This window comes from Hydra vulgaris, chromosome 13 (genome assembly GCF_038396675.1).
Source record: "Hydra vulgaris chromosome 13, alternate assembly HydraT2T_AEP".
Lineage (NCBI taxonomy): Eukaryota > Metazoa > Cnidaria > Hydrozoa > Anthoathecata > Hydridae > Hydra > Hydra vulgaris.
In genome coordinates, this window is record NC_088932.1 from 33,752,501 (window position 1) to 33,775,129 (window position 22,629).

The 22,629-nt window shown below is 27.3% G+C and overlaps 1 protein-coding gene across 2 annotated transcripts in view; it reads right to left on the reverse strand.

Annotated features, from left to right (window-relative positions):
• The window catches only part of LOC100203888 (tetratricopeptide repeat protein 37), an 85,536-nt gene that overhangs the window by 61,163 nt on the left and 1,744 nt on the right, over window positions 1-22,629 (reverse strand). The window contains exons 3-7 of one of the 2 annotated variants that reach the window (XM_065816935.1): window positions 15,290-15,433; window positions 9,877-9,968; window positions 3,819-3,891; window positions 1,983-2,078; window positions 1,039-1,077 (exon numbers count right to left, since the gene is read on the reverse strand). In XM_065816935.1, coding sequence (XP_065673007.1) covers window positions 1,039-1,077; window positions 1,983-2,078; window positions 3,819-3,891; window positions 9,877-9,968; window positions 15,290-15,433 — 444 coding nt within the window. Of the gene's footprint in view, window positions 1-1,038; window positions 1,078-1,982; window positions 2,079-2,817; window positions 2,948-3,818; window positions 3,892-9,876; window positions 9,969-15,289; window positions 15,434-22,629 lie in introns of those variants that run through there. The other variant, XM_065816936.1, reaches the window with a different exon arrangement.

Genomic DNA, 22,629 nt, shown 5'->3' on the forward strand with positions numbered 1-22,629 from the left:
CAAGGAATGCAGCTTCTCCACTCCTATTACAACAAGAGATCTTGGCATTTACATTTCACACAACCTCAAATGGGACACTCACATTGAAATAATATCATCTAAAGCTAACTCTGGTCAACTAAAGAAATCTTTTATCTATACAAACGCTTAAGTTTGGAAGAGACTATACATATCCATTGTCAGACCTCACCTCGAGTATGCTGCTCCTGTATGGAATTCTCTTTCTGCACGCAACATCAAACTTGAAAAAGTTCAAAATCGCCCCACCAAAGCAATTCCCTCTCTAAGAGCGTTATCATGCCAGATTATCATTTCTTCACCTCACCTCACTAAATAAAAGACAAATTCGAAGTGATTTAATCTACAACTTTAAACTTATTAATAACTTAAAAAATGTTTATTGGCTTAACTCACAAATTGACAATCCTGTTCGAATAACTTGAAGACACTTAAGGTCTCTTCAAAGAGTTCTTTAGTGCTTCAGACCTCAACAACAACATGCGAGCTATCTCGACTATGCTTGATTTCTTTCTCAACAGAGTAGTTAATCGGTGGTATTTACTCCAACAAACTGCAATTAACTCTCATAACCTAAATGAATTTAAACATTGTATCAACAAACACTATGGCCAGCACTAGTTTTACAATTTATTACCGAATTGTTGCTACAGCTCATTGACTAATGACAAAGAGCTAAAGGATTGCTACCCCTTTTATACGAGATAAAAAATACTCATTTACTTTGTGTTACTAGTCTAATCCTTATTTTAATATTTTCTTGCCGCAGCTTATCATTATTATTAGTATTATAAATAAAGAAAAATATTTCATGGCTGATGATTGGTGCATAGGCATGAAACTTTAAGTTCCCTAAAAAAAAGTTAAAAATAATGAAGAAAGTCAAAGTAGAAGAAAAAATACAAAAAAAAAAAGAAGCAATATAAAACAATAACCAGCCATAAAACATATATACAAACAAAAAAAAAAGAAACAATATAAAACAACAACCAACCATAAAACATTACAAAGCATAACTACCTCGCTAATATAGTTCTTGGAAAATCCAGTTGCTAACCCCTAGATGAAAACATTACATTTTTTTAAAAAAAGTTTTAAAATTTTATTTTTATATTATTATTATTTTTTTTTGTTAATTCACCTCCTTAAGGCCGTGAAGGCCATTACAGACAAGGAGGCTACTTAATTGTGGTTATAGCCCTCTCCCAACTCTATATTTCCATAACACGAACCTTGACAAACAAGGTCGCTGCGCGGAGAAACAAGTTGTTTCTCTGCACATACTTGTTTCTAATTTTCTTATAATTTAAAAATTATAAATTAATAAGCATGAAAAAAAAAAAAAAAAATTACTTAAGGTCATGTATTCCCCTTCTTTGATTTTAAGAAGATTTTCAACTTTAAAACTTTGAAACCACAACATATTTAAATTTTCATTTGGAGTGGAAGATTTATTATATTATTAATGATTTCTAGACATTTGAAAAAATTTTTAAATTAATTTTTTGTGAGTTAATGTATGTTAGTTTACTTACTGAGATAGGGCTCAAAATGTACTACTATTTTGCAATAAAAGTTAAAAAATCAAACATTTTTACAAATTTTTTACACCATTATCATATATTAATTTTTGGTAATCAAAAAATAGATGAATTTTTTTTACTGTAAAAGTGTTTCTTAAGAAAGCAATTCTTAGGATAGAAAACATTTCAAAACTTTAAAATTAAATCTTTTTAAAATCATATTATTAATGAAATAAATTTGTTTTGTATAAAACAATGCAAAATATATACATTTAAAAATAAAAACATTAAAAATTTACTTTTTAATTAAAAACTTATATTTGCAAAAATATAAGTATTTAATTAAAAAAAGGTAGGGGCTTCCTTATTGAAAGAGAAGACACGACCCTATAAAAATTAAATAAATTTTTTTTGAATAATAACAAGTTTGGAAAAAGTTACTATATCACTAATAATTTTGATTATGTCACGCCAATACGCCACAACATCATTCACATTTGAACATTTTTGAACTATCTTTTTGATCCATTCAACAGCCTTAAAATTGAAAAATAACAACAAATATTAAATTATAAATAATAACAACAGAATTTAAACTTAATGATTAGCAATAGATATATCTAATAAAAAAAATTATGAACTTAGATGTTATTATCAAGCCAGAACTTTTATCTAATTTTGATTTTCTGAAGAGCTTATCTTATTTGTTATAATACAGTTAAAATTTTTATCTCTTATTTAATTTTTTTTCCACTAAAATATTTTGATTAAAAAACCTTAAAAACTAAACAAAAATATTTTAAACCCCAACCTCAATTTAAACCTCAGACTGTCATGAATTTAAATACTCATTTTTGTAAGGTAATTGATATTTTTGTTAAGGTTAATTGACATTTTTGTTAAGACAGATTAACTATAACACTCAGGGCTTGTCAAATTAGTGAATATTTAGCATAGAATTGACAGAAAACAAAATGTTAAGTTAGCCAACTTTTTCAAATTAAAATGTTGATGTTTACTTAAAAATTTAAAAAACAAAGAAGACATTTCGCTATTTTTGTTATCAAGATTACAATTGAACATTTATTTTTTACTAAAATAACATTATTTTATGTTTAAAAAGATATGTAAAGAAATCAACTAAAATAGTTAGCAGTCTTCACAAACATGCATGATTATTATTTTAACTAAAAATTATTTCGCTTGATTTAGCAGACTTCTTCGTTTTGACTAAGATATTTACAGAGTTTCACACCAAATTTCGAACTTGTATCACCTCATTTTTACATTGCATCATTTAATTTCGACATTGTATCAGTACATTTCAACACTGCTGCATTCAATTTTGAGACTGTTGCATTCAATTTTGTGTTGCATCACATATCGAAAATTTAAAACACTATATTTTGAATAAAAATATTCATGTTAATAATGAAAAATTTTGTTAAAAAATAATAGGTTGTATTAATTCAGGCCAATAAAATAATTAATATAGCTATTTTATTAATTTTAATATATTTAAAGTGGGTATTGGAAATGTAGCTTAACAAATAGTTTTTTGGTTATAAATAAAATACATGTGTAAAAAAAATCATGCAGATATTAACTATTTTAAGTTAACATTCTTTTTAAATGCCACATTAACTTTCGTTATTAACCAGATTAATAAGTGCTAATTGTCAAAAAAAAAAAAATAATATCCCAATAATAATAAATTGTCATCAAACAATAAATTATTATATTATTAAAACTAAAATTTTTTATCTAGAAAACAAAAATGTTGCAACGAATCAATCAGAGTTCATAGTAAAAACTTTTTCATTATTTATAAACAGAAGTGCCAAATTTAACAATCAACAATGAAAATCATTCAAGAATAATTGAATCTTACTTGAATGGAAAATCTAAGAATATTCGCAAACTCTGAATAATTAAGAATTTCAATCTATTTAATTATTGAAAAATATAAAAATCATTTGTTGATAGAATGGCAATTAAAAGGTGGTTTTAAAAACAAAAAATAACTCTTGAATAACTCTTGATGAAACTAAACAAAGACTTTTTGAAACAAAAATCCAATTCAGTTAGTCATTCTACTATAGCAAGTACTTATTTATTAATACTTATTTATTTTATTTATTAACTTGCCATTGGTTCTGCAAATACTTAAAAAAAGGAAAAAAACTGAGGTTGAAACAGTTGTAACTGTTATTAAATTAAAAAAAGAAAATGAAGAGTAAAAAACAGTTTGAAATTTATACTGATGAATTATTTTACCTCCTCCAACCTACTTAAATCTTTTAGAATATCACAAAGTTTGCAACATGTTTCAATCCACTTTTGATTTTCACTATAAATATATATATATATATATACATTATTATATGAATAAATTACATATATATATATATATATATATATATATATATATATATATATATATATATATATATATATATATATATATATATATATATCTATATATATAAATATATATATACATACTTTTATATATATATATATATATATACATATAGAGTATATATATATATACTCTTCCTGATGATCCAGCAATGGTGAAACTTCAAGTTGAAGAAAAAGTTAGATAAGTGTTTTTTACTAATTTATATATATATATATATATATATATATATATATATATATATATATATATATATATATATATATATATATATATATATATATATATATATATATATATATATATATATACAACCCGTAGATGTTGTCCAAAAGTTTTTTCCATATTTTGTTGACAAAAAGTAAAAATTAAAATGCAAGACCGGAATTATGTTTTTTTATTAATTAATTGCCTGCCCTAACCAAACCCTCAGTCGATGTAGCAACACTCACTTGTGGGTCAGGCTAAAAGATAGTAGATGTAGCAGCACTCCCTTGCGGGTCAGACTATTTGTCAGTCGATGTAGCAGCACTCCCTTGCGAGTCAGGCTATTTGTCAGTCGATGTAGCAGCACTCCCTTGCGAGTCAGGCTATAAGATAGTCGATGTAGCAACACTCCGCGCATGATTTACAGTAAAATAAAATAAAAATAAAAACATTTTATTAAAAAAATAAAAAATTAAAATCTTTTATTAAAAAAAATAAAAATAAAAACATTGTTTATATTGTTAAAAACATTCAGAATGTTTTTAAAACATTCTGGTCAATTAAATTTGCGTTTTTGTGGTTTTTTTAAAAAACGATTTATTTGTAATTAAATTAATGGTTTTTACTTTCGTCCAACACGCTAATGTTTTGTCCAACACGCAAAATAAAACAATAACTTGATACTTTAAAATGAACGAACTCGTATTCCTTTTTTATTTGTATTCTATTTTTTAAAATAATAAAAAATACACATTTTTATGTTATATCAAAAAAATTTTAACTGAATACTTAATCAAGTATCTTTTTATGTATTACTACTATAATAATTGCCTAAGTTACAAAAAACAAAGTTTTTTGTAACTTAGGCAATTATTATAGTAGTAATACATAAAACGGCAATTGTTACAAAAATGTTTTTTTAAAGATATTTTTACATATACGTTTCATCTGATTCATTATCCAAAGTTTCAATTTTAAATCTAAAGACTCGTCTGATGACGATTCTAAATTAATTAATGTTTTTATAGTTGTTTTTTTCTTTTCTTTTTTTTGAATAAATTTTTCGACTTTCTTGTGTAGGCCTTCGCAACGTATCTTCGGCCCTATAATTCAATGGCAGGATTCACATCAAATTCTCCACTATTTGTTTCATCAGTGCACACCCGAATTAAATTATTGAGCCGTTTTTCAGTTAAGGGATTTCTTGTGTCAGTTTTAATTCTATTCATAAGAGAAAAAAGACGCTCAACCTTTTTATTCGAAACAGGCAATACGAACAACAATTCAACAAGAAGTAGAACTGGACTCCAATCTTTTTTCATAGAACTCGAAAAAATTTGAAACCATACTTTACGGTACTCAGTTTTATCTGGTGCCAAATATTTGACAGCGTAATCAACTAAGTTATGCCAAGCATCTGACATATTATTTACACTCCCAGTGAAGCCAGCATTACGTAACAACATATTATAAAAGTCATACAATTTTTCGATGTTATCATCAGCATATGTTCATCAGTATGTGTTTAGGATTAACATTCCATACATATCAGGAACTGTATTTTGTGTTTCCAAACGCTCTTCTATGGATTCGGCAATTAACGATACAATCATTGATTTCGAATTCTTAACTAAAGTTAGTGCGTTTGTAAAGTCATGAGGCTCAACATCCTGGAATGAATACTTACCAGTGTTGTTTTTTACTTTTGCAAGGAAACGTTTGACAGTTAGTAAATCATTAAATTCTTTTTTCTTCAAGCGACTTCACTGTTTTTTAGTTTGTTCAATAAATCCAGATGATGCTACGGAATCAATTTCGTTGCTTTGAAAAGATAAAGATAACAATTTGCTGGCAATAAAACTTCTATGAATAATGCTATATAAAGCGGTATTCGTCCATGATTCCACTGCTGATGATACCCTTTAAACTTTGCTCTTTCTGCTTGAGTAAAACTGAAATCTGCAGTCATCTTTCGAGATGTTTCATATATAGTCCATATTTGTCTAAGATCATCTCAAGTGCTTGAATTTTATGTGCAATCCATCGTGTTCCTATTTATTATTGCACAAGTATTTTATTTTATAAAAAGTTTTTATTGCTCAAAATACTGTTTTATAAAGAACTTTTGTATAAAAAACCAGCATCTAATAAAGTATATTATTTTATAAAGTATTTTTTATAGTTAAAATTGAAAAAAAAATCCAATATACCTGATGCTTTTTTGGGGCGAATACCTGCAATGTCAAATGAATTACCCTCTTCAAGGATAGCAACAAGCTTTCCTAACTGTCGTAACTTTTTTTGGGATTTTTTATAAATGTCATACATTTTCAAAATGATGTTATTGACATCATTAAACGCTTTTATTTGTGCAAATTTATTTTTTAACGCTAACTCAAGGCGGTGTGCAACACACCAACCAAAAGTTACCCATGGAATTTCTTTCTGAAGTAACACATTTACACTTGTTCTACTTCCTCTATTTACAGCTGCGCCATCAGCACCAAAACCAACTAATATAGTTTTAAAAATTTTGATACATTCTGATTCAAGGGATTGACTAATTTTAATGAAAACTCCTTCAGATGTTCCATGTTCAAGATCAGAAATAGAAAGAAAAGAACACTCAACGCATATCTCGGTCTTTCCTATTGGAGTAGGATCGAAACTGATAATAAATATAGCTTCTTTTTCAATTACAGATACATCTGTTGATGCATCAATTAAAATACTGAAGTAATTTCGTGTTTTCAATTTATTTCTAAGAATATTTGACAAACTTAATCCAATGTAATCAATAAAAGTTCCACAAGTTATTTTATTTCTATATGCTTGGCCAAACTCTACACCATGATTTTCTTCCAAACGTAGTATTTTAGGGTATACGCTAAGCGGAAGCTCTTCTTTGGCAATAAAATATGCTACCTCAAATTTTTTTCTTGTTAAATTTAGATCTTTCGTGGTCATGGTTTTCAGGCCCGATAAAATATCAGTTTGCCGCATTGCTTTCTGCAGATTGCTTTATTTATCATTTCGTTCGCTTACATCCATTCCTTTACTTTTTATTGCTAATTCGTAGGCTCTTTGATGTGGCAAACAATTTGCATGATCAACTGCGGCACTGTGCTGTATCCTACAACTACCTTCATCGCTTCCCCATTCTGGCGTATATCCTTTATGAATATCAATTTGTTTAGTATACTGACGACATACAGTGCATTGTAATGCTGTAACATAGTTTCTATTATATGTCTCTAGCCATTCATTTGCATTATATTTTGAAAGAGTAGTGTTTACCCATTTTTGAGCTGCTGTTGGCTGTAATTTTCTACTATTGAGTTTTTTCTTCTTTTCAACAGGTGGTTTTAATTCCGATCCTGCTGTTAAAAATGAAAGTGTTGTTTGTCTCTTTTTAGTCGCCTCCATTTTGAAGTGCTGATGTTTGACGATTCTCTTACAATTTAGTAATATAAAAAATGTTCAAATTCGCAATTGTTAATTTGAAATTTATTTAAAAAAACTCATTCATTGCTATGACTTCAGAAATTGCAGGAAAAGGTTACGAGAAAAATAAATGAAAAAAAAGGAGAAAATGTTTGTAGTTTCATACATTAATTTTAAATAATGGTTAAATAAGAACTTCAGTCGTTACCGACGTTGAAAAAGAAAAATGATTGCACATTTTATATCTCATTTGTATCATTTTATATCTTTCAATCATTTTTATTAAAAATCATTTTTAAACTATTAATGTTATTCAGTTGATAATAATGTTAATGCCTCTCGTCGGCAGATGCTGAACTAATATTTAATAAAATCATGACAATCGTTTTATAAAATACTATCAAAATTATTGAAGTTACTTAAAACGAAACTTTATACTACAGTATATATATTTTTTAAATTTTAATAGTAGAAAAAAAAAGCAAACGCGCATTTGGTAATTTTAAACTTATCTAAATATTAAAGTTAACTTCTCAGTCACTCAGCGTCAACCGAACCAAGAGTCTTTAAAATAGAGAACATAAGAACCTCGACGATTTCAAATACGAACTTTCTATTTTCCGGAGTCTTAACTAATTGAAATCTAAGAAATTTATTTTCATCACAGAAGGGCTTGGTGTGCGGCTTTTAGTCGATAATTTGTAAGTTTTGTTGACTACGGATAAATTAAACTAAAAATAAAAATTAAGGTATTTTTTCATTGCAATTGGCAGCAAAAGGTAAAATGTAAACGCAAAAGGTAGAAAAAAAGAAAAATAAGTAAAATGATGTAAAGAAAATATAAATAAAATGTAGGAATAAAAAAATGTTCTAAGTTAATATTATATTATTATTAAAACAATAATAAAATAAGAACTTCAATCATTTATGAAAAAAGCAGTTATGGATTTCACCACTAGTAAAATGAAATTAGTCTTGATAAGTGAAGTAAAAAAAATTAATAGTTTACGTCATTTATAATACTCACTAACGAAGCGATTTAAAGTAGCGTACAAACAATAAAATTATTTTAGAAGCTTTTTTCAAAGATTTACATTTTATGAAATTTTGGTATATGCATTTTTAAAGGCATCTTGATTGTCAAACGTTATATAACTCTTTTTTTTTTCAACTGGTCAACTTTGACCAGGAAGAATTCGTTTTGAGAGGTCAAAATAGCAATTTCAGTCATTTCGGGCAGTCAGTGACCGTCGACCACCCGTTATTTTCCACGCTGTATATATCAGGGGCTATTCTAGACTGTTTTCAATAGTGTCAACCATATTTGGGCGCCGCCCAAAATAAAATTTGAGGACCTATTTATTTTGTTTTTTGTTTGTTTATTTATGTTTTTTTCAGCAAATATTGTTTTTTTAGTAAAAAAAAAAAATACTGATTTTCCCCTAAAGTTCACTGGTACTGCCGCTCAAATTTTTTCCCTAGGATAGGCCCTGTATATATATACACATATACATATATATATAAATATTTTAATAAATATATAACAAGAACAGCATTATACCTTATGTTGTGTTCGATTTTTGGAAAAGTGATCCAGAAGTGGAAAAAATCATGGTGAAATATTTGACAGGAATACAAGAAGTTAACAATACTTACAGTCAGATTAAAAAAATTACGAAAGCAAATAAAATTTATCCACCAACTTGGTTATTAAATCGGTTCAAATAAATAAAAATCATTTTGCATTATTTAAAAGCAACTAAAGAACCTTTTTTAAAACCATTTTCAAGATTTTAGCATGTATGCTAAAATTTTTAAAAGTTCCGAGACAAGTTGTATTGATATTAAAGACAGTGATAAGAAAAAAATGTTTGGGCTAAATTTTTTTGATTAAAGCAAAAGAAAAGCATGAAGATCAAAAGAAGAGCATTAAGTTCAAATTAACAAAATACATCAAGTTTTTCAAGCTTTTTGAATTTATAAAAATGCCTACGTTGAGTGATTCTACTATCTTTTAGTAAGACTTAAAGTCATGCCATATATAAAAGTGATGAAGAAATGGTTTTTTGACAATGGAGTAGAAAACCTAATAATGCTAGAAAATAGCTTTTTAATAGCCTAAAAAAATAGCTCTTGAACTTTTGAACTTAAAATAGTAGCTCAACACAAAATAACTGAGAAGAACTTGAAGAGGCCTGAATCTTTGAATATTGAAATAGTTAAACTTTAAGTTTCAAACATAACTTAAGATAATAATCGTACCTAATATGATTATTTAAAAGTACAAAATACGAGTCAATCAATGCTTGTTTCCATTCAGCATTTTGTGATTTCTCCAGACAAGAACTCAAACCCTAAATTAAAAAAACTTTATATGAAATAAATATTTTCACGAGGCAATTATTCTCTATGATAAAAAGTCAAATAAAAAAAAATAATAAATTCAATTAATTGAGACATATATTTAGAATAAAATAAATAAAATATTGAGAGCAAGAGTTATAGCCCACACTCCTCTAAAGTAGATTACAAGAGTAAATTACAAAAGTAATTTACAGCTCTCACAAAGTTATTTTTTCATAAATATAAACCACTTTCTTTATTTCTCTATTTTTAGGTATTGATTATAAAAATTGAAATTTGTTGTGCAAACAATAAAAATAAAAAAGACAAAGTTCAAGTTTCAGATTGACTTTTTCGCTTACAAAATGCAATTTTTTTTTTTGCATAACAGTCAATATCACTATAACACTAATGATTATTTCTAATAATCACTAATGATAAGTTCGCAAAGTTATTTATAAAAGATCATTGTTGTAACTAAGGTAAAAAATGCTGATGATAATTAATGCTAACTATGATAAAAAAAATCATTTTAGAAATAAACCAGTTATTGCATAATAAACTGCAATACTTTTTTAAAGGCATGGTTATTGCAAAAAAAGATTAAACAAGGAGCGCAAATTGAAATGCAAATGTTTTAAATTAGATTGAACTAACTGATTGGTTTTTCAAATAGAAAATCAGTTTCCTATAAAAATGCCATTATGAAAAAATAAATTGATAATATTTTGTTGTAAATCTTTTTCTTAGTCAATGATGTCTATTAACGCTATTATCTAAAATTCAGTTAACAATATTAAACATTATTAAAAACACACTTGAATAAGTAAAACATTTGTTTTAGATGTTATAATATTATGCTCAAACTCATGAAATAAAATTTTTATGCACTATATATACAGTGTCTCAAAAAATTATCCGACCAAACATTTAAAAAAATATTTTTCTAAAAAAAGTGCTGTATTTTCGTAAATATAGACTTTTTTGGTAAACTCAAGATTAATAAAAATAAAAGAACATGTTTTTAAATAGATTTTATTTATTTTAATGTAAAATATGAATCACAATGCTTTCAGTCTTAAAATAAAGGAATTTAGGTTGTTTTTTTATTGTCAAAATAATATTCAACCAAACACATTATATGTTTCATAATAAATTATTATATAAAAAAATAATTATTTTAATACTTTGTTGGACCTCATTTGCTTGGATTACAGCTTCTAGATGTCTAGGCATTGATTCGACTAAAGATTTTAACATTATTTTCAGCAAACCACTTCTTGGTTTTAGCCAAAAGTTTTCGAGCAGATGACTTTAAATTTTGCTTTAATATGATTCTGTATTGCACCTGATCCATTATAGTATCAATAAATTGGAGTTTTCCAACACCCTTCCAAGCCATTGAACCACATACCATCAAGTTACCGCCACCATATTTGAAAGTTCCTCTCATGCAGCTTAATTTGTAGGCTTATCCGGCTTTTCTCCAAACTTTTTGGGCTCCATTAGATGAATTTAGGTTGAATTTCGATTCGTCGCTCCACAGGATATTTTTTCAGAAACTTAACGACATGTTTTTGAACTTCTTAGCAAACTCCAATCTTCTTTTCATGAGTTTCTTACTCAAATATGGTTTATTACGCACAAGTCACCCTTGAAATCCCTGGGCTTGGATACGATTTCTGATTATATGATGGGATGATTTGATTCCATAATTCTCTTCAGCTTGCTCAGCCAGTTTTCGAGCAGAAATTAAGCGATTTTTCTTTACTTGTATAATTAAGTTTCTATCAAAACTTTTTTGCAACCCTGCACTTCTTTTGTGGCTGTTGTTTTGATCAAATTATACTTCTTCATTATGTCGGATACTGAATTATGAGGAATTCCAGTCTCTTGCTGCACCTGACGATAGGTTTTATTCTGATTGACTAGATTGACAGCTAAATTTCTTTGAGAAACAGTTCAGTGACGTTTACCTCCAACCATTTTACTTAAAAAAACATGAAACCTTATTTTATACAAAACTTTTTTTTTACTACAAAAAAACAGTTTTTTGTTATGCAATTTCATTAATTGTATAAAAATTAGCTAAAATATTTCAACAAATTTCACATAAAATTAATTAAACTTACCTAAATATCGCTTGGTCAGATAATTTTTTTACAAGCCTATTCAATACTAAGTTTCTTTTAGGATAAATAATATACCAATTGAAGCATGAATCAAAATAGTATGTTATTTAGCATATGAATGCTAAACAACATACTATTCCCAATAGAATTAAAATGACAGACAAAGTAAATATCTCTGTTCTTTGTTTTTAGTATAATTTAGAGCGTAAACATTTTTTTTTGGGAGAAACTTGTTTGGTCTGATAACTTTTTGAGACACTGTATAATAAAATAATATAAATTTTAATAAATAATAAAATAATATAAATTTTTTACGCACTAAATTATTGCATAATAATTTTTATATTATGCAATGAGTTATATATTTTATACATTAGTTATAATGAATTATATAAATTTGTCTCAATTTTAGCCAAATAAAAAATATAATGATTTAGCTTTTAAGTGGACTCAAGACTGGCTTGTGAAATTTAATATTTCGAAATGTATCATTATACACTTTGGCCGGAATAACAAAAAGTCACCCCTTTATAATAATGAACAAAAGTTAAACATAACAGAATCTGAAAGTGATCTTGGAGTAATCCTTGATCTGATCTTGTAGTAATAAACAATCTAAAATGGAAAAATCATGTACTAAAATGTGAAGGCAAAGCATATCAAATGTTGGGTCGGATTAGAAAATGCTTTGTTTGTTTAGATATTAGACTCCTGAGAATACTTTGTTTCTTTTGAGCGACCACTGTCAGAGTTTGCAGTATCAGTTTGGTCACCTATTCGAAAGGAAGAAATCGATTTATTAGAAAGAGTCCAACATCGTGCAACTCGATTAATACCATCGCTTAAAAAAATTAACTATGAGAATCTTCTAAAAGCTCTCGACTTGTCTATTTTGACAAAAAGGAGACAAAGAAGAGATACTATTCAACTTTTTAAATTCTTTAACAGTTTTAACGATTTGGAAACAATAAAAAAAAAATTAGTATTCAACAAACTCTAATGAAAGGTCACAGCTTTAAATATGTCAAAGAAATCACTAAGCAAGCCTGTTGTGAAAACTTTTTATTTAATAGATACAGTTTGTGGAATAGCTTGCCAATTTATGGAAGTCAATTTATGGAATAGCTTGCCAAGTGAGTTGGTTAAAGCACAATCAGGATGAGCAGCAATCAAGCAAATTGGCGGTCATAGTGTGTTAATACCACATTAACTGGCTCACACCAGTTACAGCAATTACTAATACTAAATACTAATGCACAATTAAATGATCTGCTAAAAAAAATTAGTTTAAAAGTTTATATAACACTTTAATTGTGCAGACTTTAATTGTTGTAATAATTGTTGTAACTTCCTGCATTTTATTACAGAAAGAAAACATAAAATATCTTTATAAGCTATAAAAACTTTCATTTGTTTGTCAAATTTTTTATCAAATAAGTAAAGCCGTTAATAAATGAATGGATAGCTATGAATGGATAGCTAGTGTAAAAACCCAAAGAAAATGCTTGCCTAAAGAATTTTTTAAGGGTTTTAATTAAACCAAATTTGAACTTTGGTTATTCCTAATGCACCCTAGTAAACAGACTCACACCCCTGTTACCTTAGGTCTGCTACAAATAACAACTATGTGCCACAATCTCACTCTCCTGTTACTTTAATTATGCTGAAAATAATAACTATATATCATTATTACACCCCTGTTTCTATGGGTCTTCTACAAATAACCCATATTTCTCTGTGGCGGAGATAGTAAAAAGTAAAAATAATAATAATAAAAATTATAGTATTATTAAGTTAGTAAGTAATGTATGTCATATTACAACTGGGACAAAAAAAGAAACCATCATTTAATAAATTATTTTTTTTAATAATTGACACATTATTATATCTCTGATTTTTTGGGGGGAAATAAATCTTATCAACAAAATCAACAACAACAACAAAAAAAATTTCAAAATTTACAACCACATTTGAACTAATTTTATAATGAGAACATTAACTAAGATATTTTGGTAAATGGTTGCTATAGCTTAACTGTTTTAAAACTTATTAAATATTATTAAAGAATTTAAAGAAACTTTAAGCTATAAAAAAAATAAAAAGACCAAACAAAAATTCATTTTTACGTTATTTATTTTTTACATTAGGCTATTTGCTCTAAACTGGTAATAATTTGTATTGGTCAAATGATTAGATTAATAATTTAATAATTTTTAACTTCCTAATTTTTTATTGTAATTGAATTAAAACAGAAAAATGAGTGAAAAATTTTCGTTTGGCTCAATATTAAACCAAGTAGAACAGGTATCAACTAAAAAGAGTACCCCAAAAAAACTATATTCAAGTGGTTAGAATCATTCACAGGAACATGACAGCCATAGTGAATATGTATTTTTGGCTATTTTAGCCTCATTACACAATGACAAATCAGCACAGATTGGCTACAAGCGCAATACAAGATACCAATAGTAACAAATAACATGAATCCAGCAAAAGAAACAGGCGAGCAAGACATGAATTTGGCAAATATCTTATTGAAGACTTTAAGGCAATTTTTTAACAATGATATTTATGTAGATGGCTCAACAGCTGGTAATGTTTACTAACTAAAAACCAGATTTAAAAATTGCTGAAAAAAAATGGATGTCAAGCTTGTACAAACATTGGCTTTGATAACACACAAAAGATATACATGATATGCAAAAATGACTTCATTGCAATATTTTACTTTTGTATATATTTTGTACAGTAAGATCAGGTCATTCAGTCAGATAAGGTCAGCCTACTACTGGTAACTTGTAATCAAGTATAACCTACATCATATGTGGGAGCTCCTTAGTGGTAGTGAAGGCAAATTATTTTAAGAAGAAGAACTACTAAGCTTAAATTTAATTGTGAGTAAGGGTAGCAAGAGCTCTTAAATCTTGGATGATCCTAGTAGTAGTACCACAATAAAAATACTCAGTTCTGATCTACAAAACAGGTTAATGCCAGGAAGACAAACAAGTTATAAAAAAATTCCTTTAACTTTTTCCATAATATCATTAAAGTAAGAAAATAGCATTATGGAAACCTGTTCGAACCACCTAAGTGTGGAAGCATGGAAGTTAAACTTTAAAGAGAAGAAGAAAAAAAAAAAAAAAAAAACTTTACATATAACCTTTATAAAAAAATAAAAAATTTATTAAATAAAAGTCAACCTGCCAAGCTAGTGGTAATTTGTCATTAATAGTAATAGCTTTATCATAAGCTTTTCTTGCTTTTTCAAACTCTTTTAACTCTGTAGCACTAACACCAAAAAAGACCAAAGCATTATAATTCTCCTTGTCGTGTTTCAAAACATTCTAAAATATGAATTTAATGCTAAAAATAATAGTTATAAATAAATAATAATTATAAATAATTATAAATAAAATAAAATAAGCTAAAAATAATAATTGTATTTTTAAACTTGGTTTATTGTTAAGAAGTATCTAAAAAAATAGAAATAATAATAGTATGTTAAATTTGTTTTATTATTAAAAAGGATCTATAAAAAGTTTACTATGCATTTAATAGATCATATTATTTGCCAAGTTTATAACTTTAAGTAATGAAAATCAAATAATACATGAAGTCAAAATTAACATAACTTTGCATTCTCAGTAAAAAAGCACTTAGATCTTTGACTGTTTGAATTTAGACAACCCTGACTTATAAATTAATATTAATTTCCTTTTTTCACTCTAATCATAGATTGATGCAAAGCCATTACTAAGACAGCACAAGCCTTCTTAGTAATGGCTTTGCATCTATTTCTGTTATTTCCTAATTAGAGTACAGTTCCAAAACTGAGTTAAATGGTTCTCACTGTAGTAAGGTTTCCTGAATTCTGAAATCAGCTCTCAAAGGCTGATTCCATCGACACTGGTAAAATATCATAATATTAACAGTGCCATATTGCAAATGAAAGGTATCTCTGATAGTGCTTTTGTTGTGAACTGTTGAGGTCACATAAAAAGCTTTTGTTATGACTTTAGGATGATTGGAATGAGAAATATAGGTTTAAAAAACCAACCTAAACTAAAGAAAAATTAAAACAAACCAATTCAAAAACTGAAATAAAGAAAATAAACCTAAAAGAATGAGAAAATAAATAAAAGATAAACTTAAAATAATAAAACTATATTTTTTTTTAAATTCAGAAGTGTTTCACTTAATAGACTTTAGAAAAGATCAAAGTTTTAATGTTATTTAATTCAAACTTAATTACTAATTAATTAATTTACTAAACTTAATTATTTAAAATTTATCTAAACTTAATTATTTAAAAACTTTGAAACTTTGATATTTTCTAATGTCTACTTAGTGAATTAAACATTAAAAAAATCCATTAAAAAGATTTGAAACAATACCTAAAATTGAACTAATAGTTTATCCTAGTTACACTAAAGTTACACTTACATCTGAAGCAGTACACTGACATTATAAGTGAAAGATTATTACCTGGGAACTATTAATTTGAGAAGTTTAAATAAAAAAGTATCGTTTTATGTTTTTATTTTTCCTGACTAACCTTTCTTTGTTTCTCTTTTCAGTTTATGTTTTGTTTATTTTTAATTTTCTCTTTAATTTAGTTTGGTTTTTTCATTGCATTTTTAAAATGCGCAAATTATCAAAACATGTTATTGAGTTGTCAAAACAAAACATGCATATGCATGATGAGACGTCACTCCTGGGAATCCTGCAAGAAAATGGCATCTGTGACTCCTAAGGGTCATTCCAAGCCAAATGGACCAAAATTTTAGGATTTCAACATGGACCCCCTCAGATTTTGATGAAACTTAGTGGGTTTATTAATATCAATGAGAAAAGCAATTCCTGAAAATTTCAGCACAAAATCTTTTGTGGTTCATGAGATATGGTCATTTAAAATTTCTGATTTCTCCAAAAATAAAAACTTCAGTAGCAAAAACATGATTTGTTCATACTTTGAAGCTCTATATTTTAAAAACAAAATTTCAGAAAACCTTCTAGCTTTTTTTATTGTATACAACTCTAGACTTACTTTAATAAAACTTTGACATTGAATTCTTGAATGTCACATTTTTTCCATAATAGCTACCTAAAAAAACGAAAAAATTGTTTGCAAGTATAAAAGGTTGGTTTTTGATGAGTCAATATACAAAACCTGCAGTTTAAGAAGTGAAACACACCACTAAACATACACATATAAAAACTGAAATTTAGTTTTTAATGATTTCATATAAAACTTATTAGTAGCCTATTAAGTAAAACTGAAATGAAAGACTTTTAGTCTAATTCACCTGATATTTAATACCATGACTATAAATTTTATAATATTTTTTCAATACATTCACGATTCCACCCTTCCTCATTAATTTGACTTTTTTGACATTTATATTAGTATACATTTTGTCAAATGACACCCATCTCATCTGTAAAGTTTATGCAATATAATACACCTGAAGCAGCTCTAATAGGAAAAAAACACTTTGGCCTGAGTTTTTTAGCAAAAATTATTTAAAAGGATCATTGTTTATATTGATTGTTTATTAAATTAATAATATACTTAATAATAATAATATTCTTTATTACATAATCAACTTGTGCACTATGTTGACAAGTCAAATAACTCTTATAACTTGGTATAAGTTGTAATCTAAATTTGAATATGATAATCAAATAAGTCAAATTAATGAGGAAGGGTGGAATCGTGAATGTATTGAAAAAATATTATAAAATTTATAGTCATGGTATTAAAAATCAGGTGAATTAGACTAAAAGTCTTTCATTTCAGTTTTACTTAATAGGCTACTAATAAGTTTTATATGAAATCATTAAAAACTAAATTTCAGTTTTTATATGCGTATGTTTAGTGGTGTGTTTAGGCATAAAGGCACTTCATACATTAAACATAAAACCAGACGCACCATGTAAGAAGAAGTGTTCAATTACAATTTTTTTTTAAGTTCTGGGAAAAAATGTGGCTGTTAAAAAGTAAACGGACAGGGGAGCGGGCAGGAAAGAGCTAGGGCTATTTAAAAATTGAGTTTAATTCAGGCTTAACTAGAAACTTATTTCTAGTACTGATTATGAAATACTTTTAAATTCATACATACTTTGTATTACAATATATAATACAAACTAAAGTACAACAATAACTTTATTTTTATTGTTTTTAATGCATTTTGGGCAATTTTCATTATTCTGATTTTGTAACTTCCCCATAAGTACCCACTATTTTTTTTTCTGAAATCACTGTAATAAAGTCTACTAAATTAGAAGAAAAATTTTTTTTTATTAAAACCAGTATTGATCCTAGGTTACCGGTGGTTTGAAGTGGAGGCACATTTTTCTAAGTTTTAGCCGCAGCCATTTTTAGAGGTCTATAATTTTTTAATAAATTCTATCTTATCAGTAAATTTCTAAAAATTTAGAAACCTACCATATGAAACTAAAAAAATTTTTTTTTTCACTTCTTAAACTGCAGGTTTTGTATATTGACTCATCAAAAACCAACCTTTTATACTTGCAAACACTTTTTTCGCTTTATTAGGTAGCTATTATGGAAAAAATGTGACATTTAAGAATTCAATGTCAAAGTTTTATTAAAGTAAGTCTAGAGTTGTATACAATAAAAAAAGCTAGAAAGTTTTCTGAAATTTTGTTTTTAAAATATAGAGCTTCAAAGTATGAACAAATCATGTTTTTGCTACTGAAGTTTTTATTTTTGGAGAAATCAGAAATTTTAAATGACCATATCTCATGAACCACAAAAGATTTTGTGCTGAAATTTTCAGGAATTAATTTTCTTATTGATATTAATAAACCCACTAAGTTTCATCAAAATCTGAGGGAAACCATGGTGGACCTTGGTCCAGTTGGCATGGAATGACCCCAAAACTTTTTCTGTAAATTCTTAAAAAATCAAGAAATTACTTAAACACTTCTAACACCCAATCAGTCTTTTTACTACTATTAGCAAAGTCTTTAAAGTTAACAAACTTCTAATATCTCATTTTGAGTCTAATAACTTACTCTATGACAATCGATATGAATTTTGTATCTTATTATTTTACTGCTGATTTGTTAAAAGTTGTAACAGAAAGATTTTTTAGTGCATTAGATGGATGCAGTGAGGCAAGGACAATTGCTATTGATATATCAAAAGTTTGCTTGTGTATCTGGAAAAGCTTTTAAAAAATATTGATGAAATATTGATGATATTGAGATATCATCTTTTTTTAATTTTTTTTTTTTTTTAGATTATTCACCTCCCCAAGGCCCGAGGGGGGCCACTACAGTCGAGGAGGCTACTCATTTTTCTGTGTTTTTTATTTTTTAGTTGTTATTTGTGGTGCAACCCTCTCTCAACTCTTTAACTCCGAAACACGAACCTTGCCGAGCAAGGCCGCTGCGCGGAGAAACTAAGTTGAGCGTGGTACTTCCAGGGACGTGGTGGGAGTCAAACTCCGAACCTCTCGCTGACAAAGCGAGCACTCTTACCACTACACCACTACCACAATTGCATTAATTAAGTTATTCTTGATGGACAATACTCTTGTTTGATTCCACTAGCATGTGTATCACAAGGTAACTACCTTGACAGGGTTGATAAAAGTAGCTTGGTGACAAGTATTTTGACCCATGTTGAATTTCTACATTCTGTTCTTAACCTCAAACTATTTATTTTCACATTGTTTACAGAACGTTGAAGATGGCAGAGTGCCATCTTCTTTGGTAGAAAAAAGTAAGTTTTATATTTGAAATATTAAAAAACAAACACTACAAGCATCTTTTTTAACACTTATTTTTCGAGAATATTATCTGTAAATAGTATATTTATTTTTTAAAGTTTTTTAAAAATCTGAAAACTTAAAATAGTTAGCAATAAGACCAAATAGCTACTCAACTGAATTACAAACTTTACTTATTGCTTTGCTATAAGCATGCTGGTCTGGTGTTGAATTATCAAAGTTTCTCTGTGGCTTTTAGGCTTTTGAAACATGAAATTTATTTTTAAACATCCATTTATAACAAGTTGTTGTAACCAATTTAATTTATAACATACTTTAATGAGTTCAGGACAATAAAATGGATAAAAAAGTAATCACATGCAGAAAAACTGTTGTTTAGTTACTAACTGAACCTAATTTATAAAAAAAGAATTAAAACTCATTATGAAACTCAAAAGAAAATGGAATGTATGAAAAACTTGTTTTTTCAAAAGATAGAACGAATTTAAAATATTCATTTAGAGTTATGTTAACTAGGGACTCTATGTACCTAGAGCCATCACACTTTATCTGAAAATTATAAAGTTCTAGGTAATGCTGCTCAGTCAGATGATTAGTTATAAAAAATTTTATTTTTTATTCCTATTTTGATTTCCAGAGTGCGTTGCTATGGTAAGTTATAAGCGGAAAATGTTTTTTGATGGTCTAAAATAAATTTTTGCCACTGGTATCTTAGATTGTTTTACAATCCTAGAGAAAATGGTTTTCTATAAGTTTTTGTGTATTATATTGTTTGTTACTTTTTCTTGTTTTTTTGTTAATTCACCTCCTTAAGACTGTGATGGCCACAACAGATGAGGAGGCTACGTAATTGTGGTTATAACCCTCTTTCAACTCTATATCACCAAAACACAAACCTTGACGAACAAGGCTGCTGCGCTGAGAAATAAATTAAAGCGAGCACTCTACCACTACTGCACCACACGCACTTAAGTATTAAATATGATGTTCAATAAGTTTTTTCCCAATTCAGTTTTCCTAATAGATAACATTTTTATGAGGCTATCAAGTCTTGCACCTAGGGACATATAGTTTGCTTGTACCTAGGGCCATATGTGTGTTGAGAACTTTTTTGATAATGAGGTAGATTGTTGAATTTTGATTGGCGCAGAATATTGTTTTTCTCGCTGTTGTTTTGGGATAATCATTTTACGCAAAGACTTATTTGTCAATTTTGCTCTAGATCTATTAGTCAATTTTATGTTGCAATCAAGGAAAACTAAATTTGTTGAAAACAACTTATGATTAAATAAATTTTTAACCAAACTTGTGTCTATCTTTGTTGTCAATTTATTATCGAGTTAAACATAATTTTCAGAGAGTGGCCCTAGGTACGACAAAAAGAAGCTTACTATACCTGGGGCCAATAATTTTTAAATCCTTCTACATGACAGACTTTTATTATTAAATCATCGTATCTATACTAATATAAAGTAATTAGTATAGAGATGTGATCATATCAGTTTCACCATTTTTAGACAACTCTGGGGCCTTGAATTTGGGTATTAAAAAAAGTGACTCTAGGTACACAAACTTCCCCAACTAAAAACTTTTTTTTAAAATTAGATAGACTCTTTAAATAAATATTGAAAGTTTTTTTAAAAATATTTTTTAACTTGTATTTCTGAAAAACAATTTGGATATATTTGGAAAAATATAATACATGAGGTTGCGCGAAGAAATAATATCAAGATGTTATTTTAACGTTACTATTTTTACACATTTTTTGTTGAAAAATATTATTTAATAACAGCAATTAAAAAAAATCTTTTGTTTAATTTACTGTAAAATAAAACTGTCTGTTGTTAAGTTTAAAATAGTTAAAATGTTGTCAAAATTGAATGTTGGTAAAATGCGGTAGTGGTGTAGTGGTAGAGCGCTCGCCTCATAAGTGAGAAGTTTCGAGTTTGATCCCCACCATGTCCCTGGTAATACTGCGCTCAACTTGTTCGTCGAGGTTCATGTTTTTGAGTAATGGAGTTGAGAGAAGGTTGTAACCATAAAAAACTGTAGTTGCCTTATCGGCCTTGGGGAGGTGAATAATTAAAAATAATAATATAAAAAAATATAACAAATTGTGTAATTTCTTGAAATGTGCATAAATTGATGCATGCGCAAACTTTGATATAAAATGCAAAAAAAAATAAATAAATAATAAATAAAAATTACCTTGTGCAAAAAAAGTACTTAATTAAGAAGTTGTTTTTAAAAAAATTCCCGAAAAAGTTATACAAAAAAATGAGTCATATTTTCAGTTTAAAAGTTAATCAAAAAATATTATATGAACCATTTCAACTCAGGTTTTTTCTTTGTATAAACCTTTTCTTATTATTTTTACTTTTTTTTATTAATTTAAATGTTTTTGTTATTAAAAGCAAACTAATATAATACTTATACATGTTTAATAACAAAACTATTGAAAAATCCATATTCATCAGTTTTAGGCATCCCTACCCACGTAAAAAGACGGAATCACTAAGACTTTACTGTTATAAACATATTTTTGTAATGTTGTACCACAAAAACTAATAATACAACCTGTCAATAAGAATTTTATTCATGAAACAATATTTTCAATTAAAGTAGTTTTATGACCATAAAGAACACTAAACTTTATAAATTTTTCTGCAAAAAAGCTGTAAAATATTGATTCTAACATAAATGGCATATATCAATTTTTTTTGTTTTTTGTTCAACAAATTTTAACATCCTAATTTTTAAGGTTTTGTACCATAGGTATT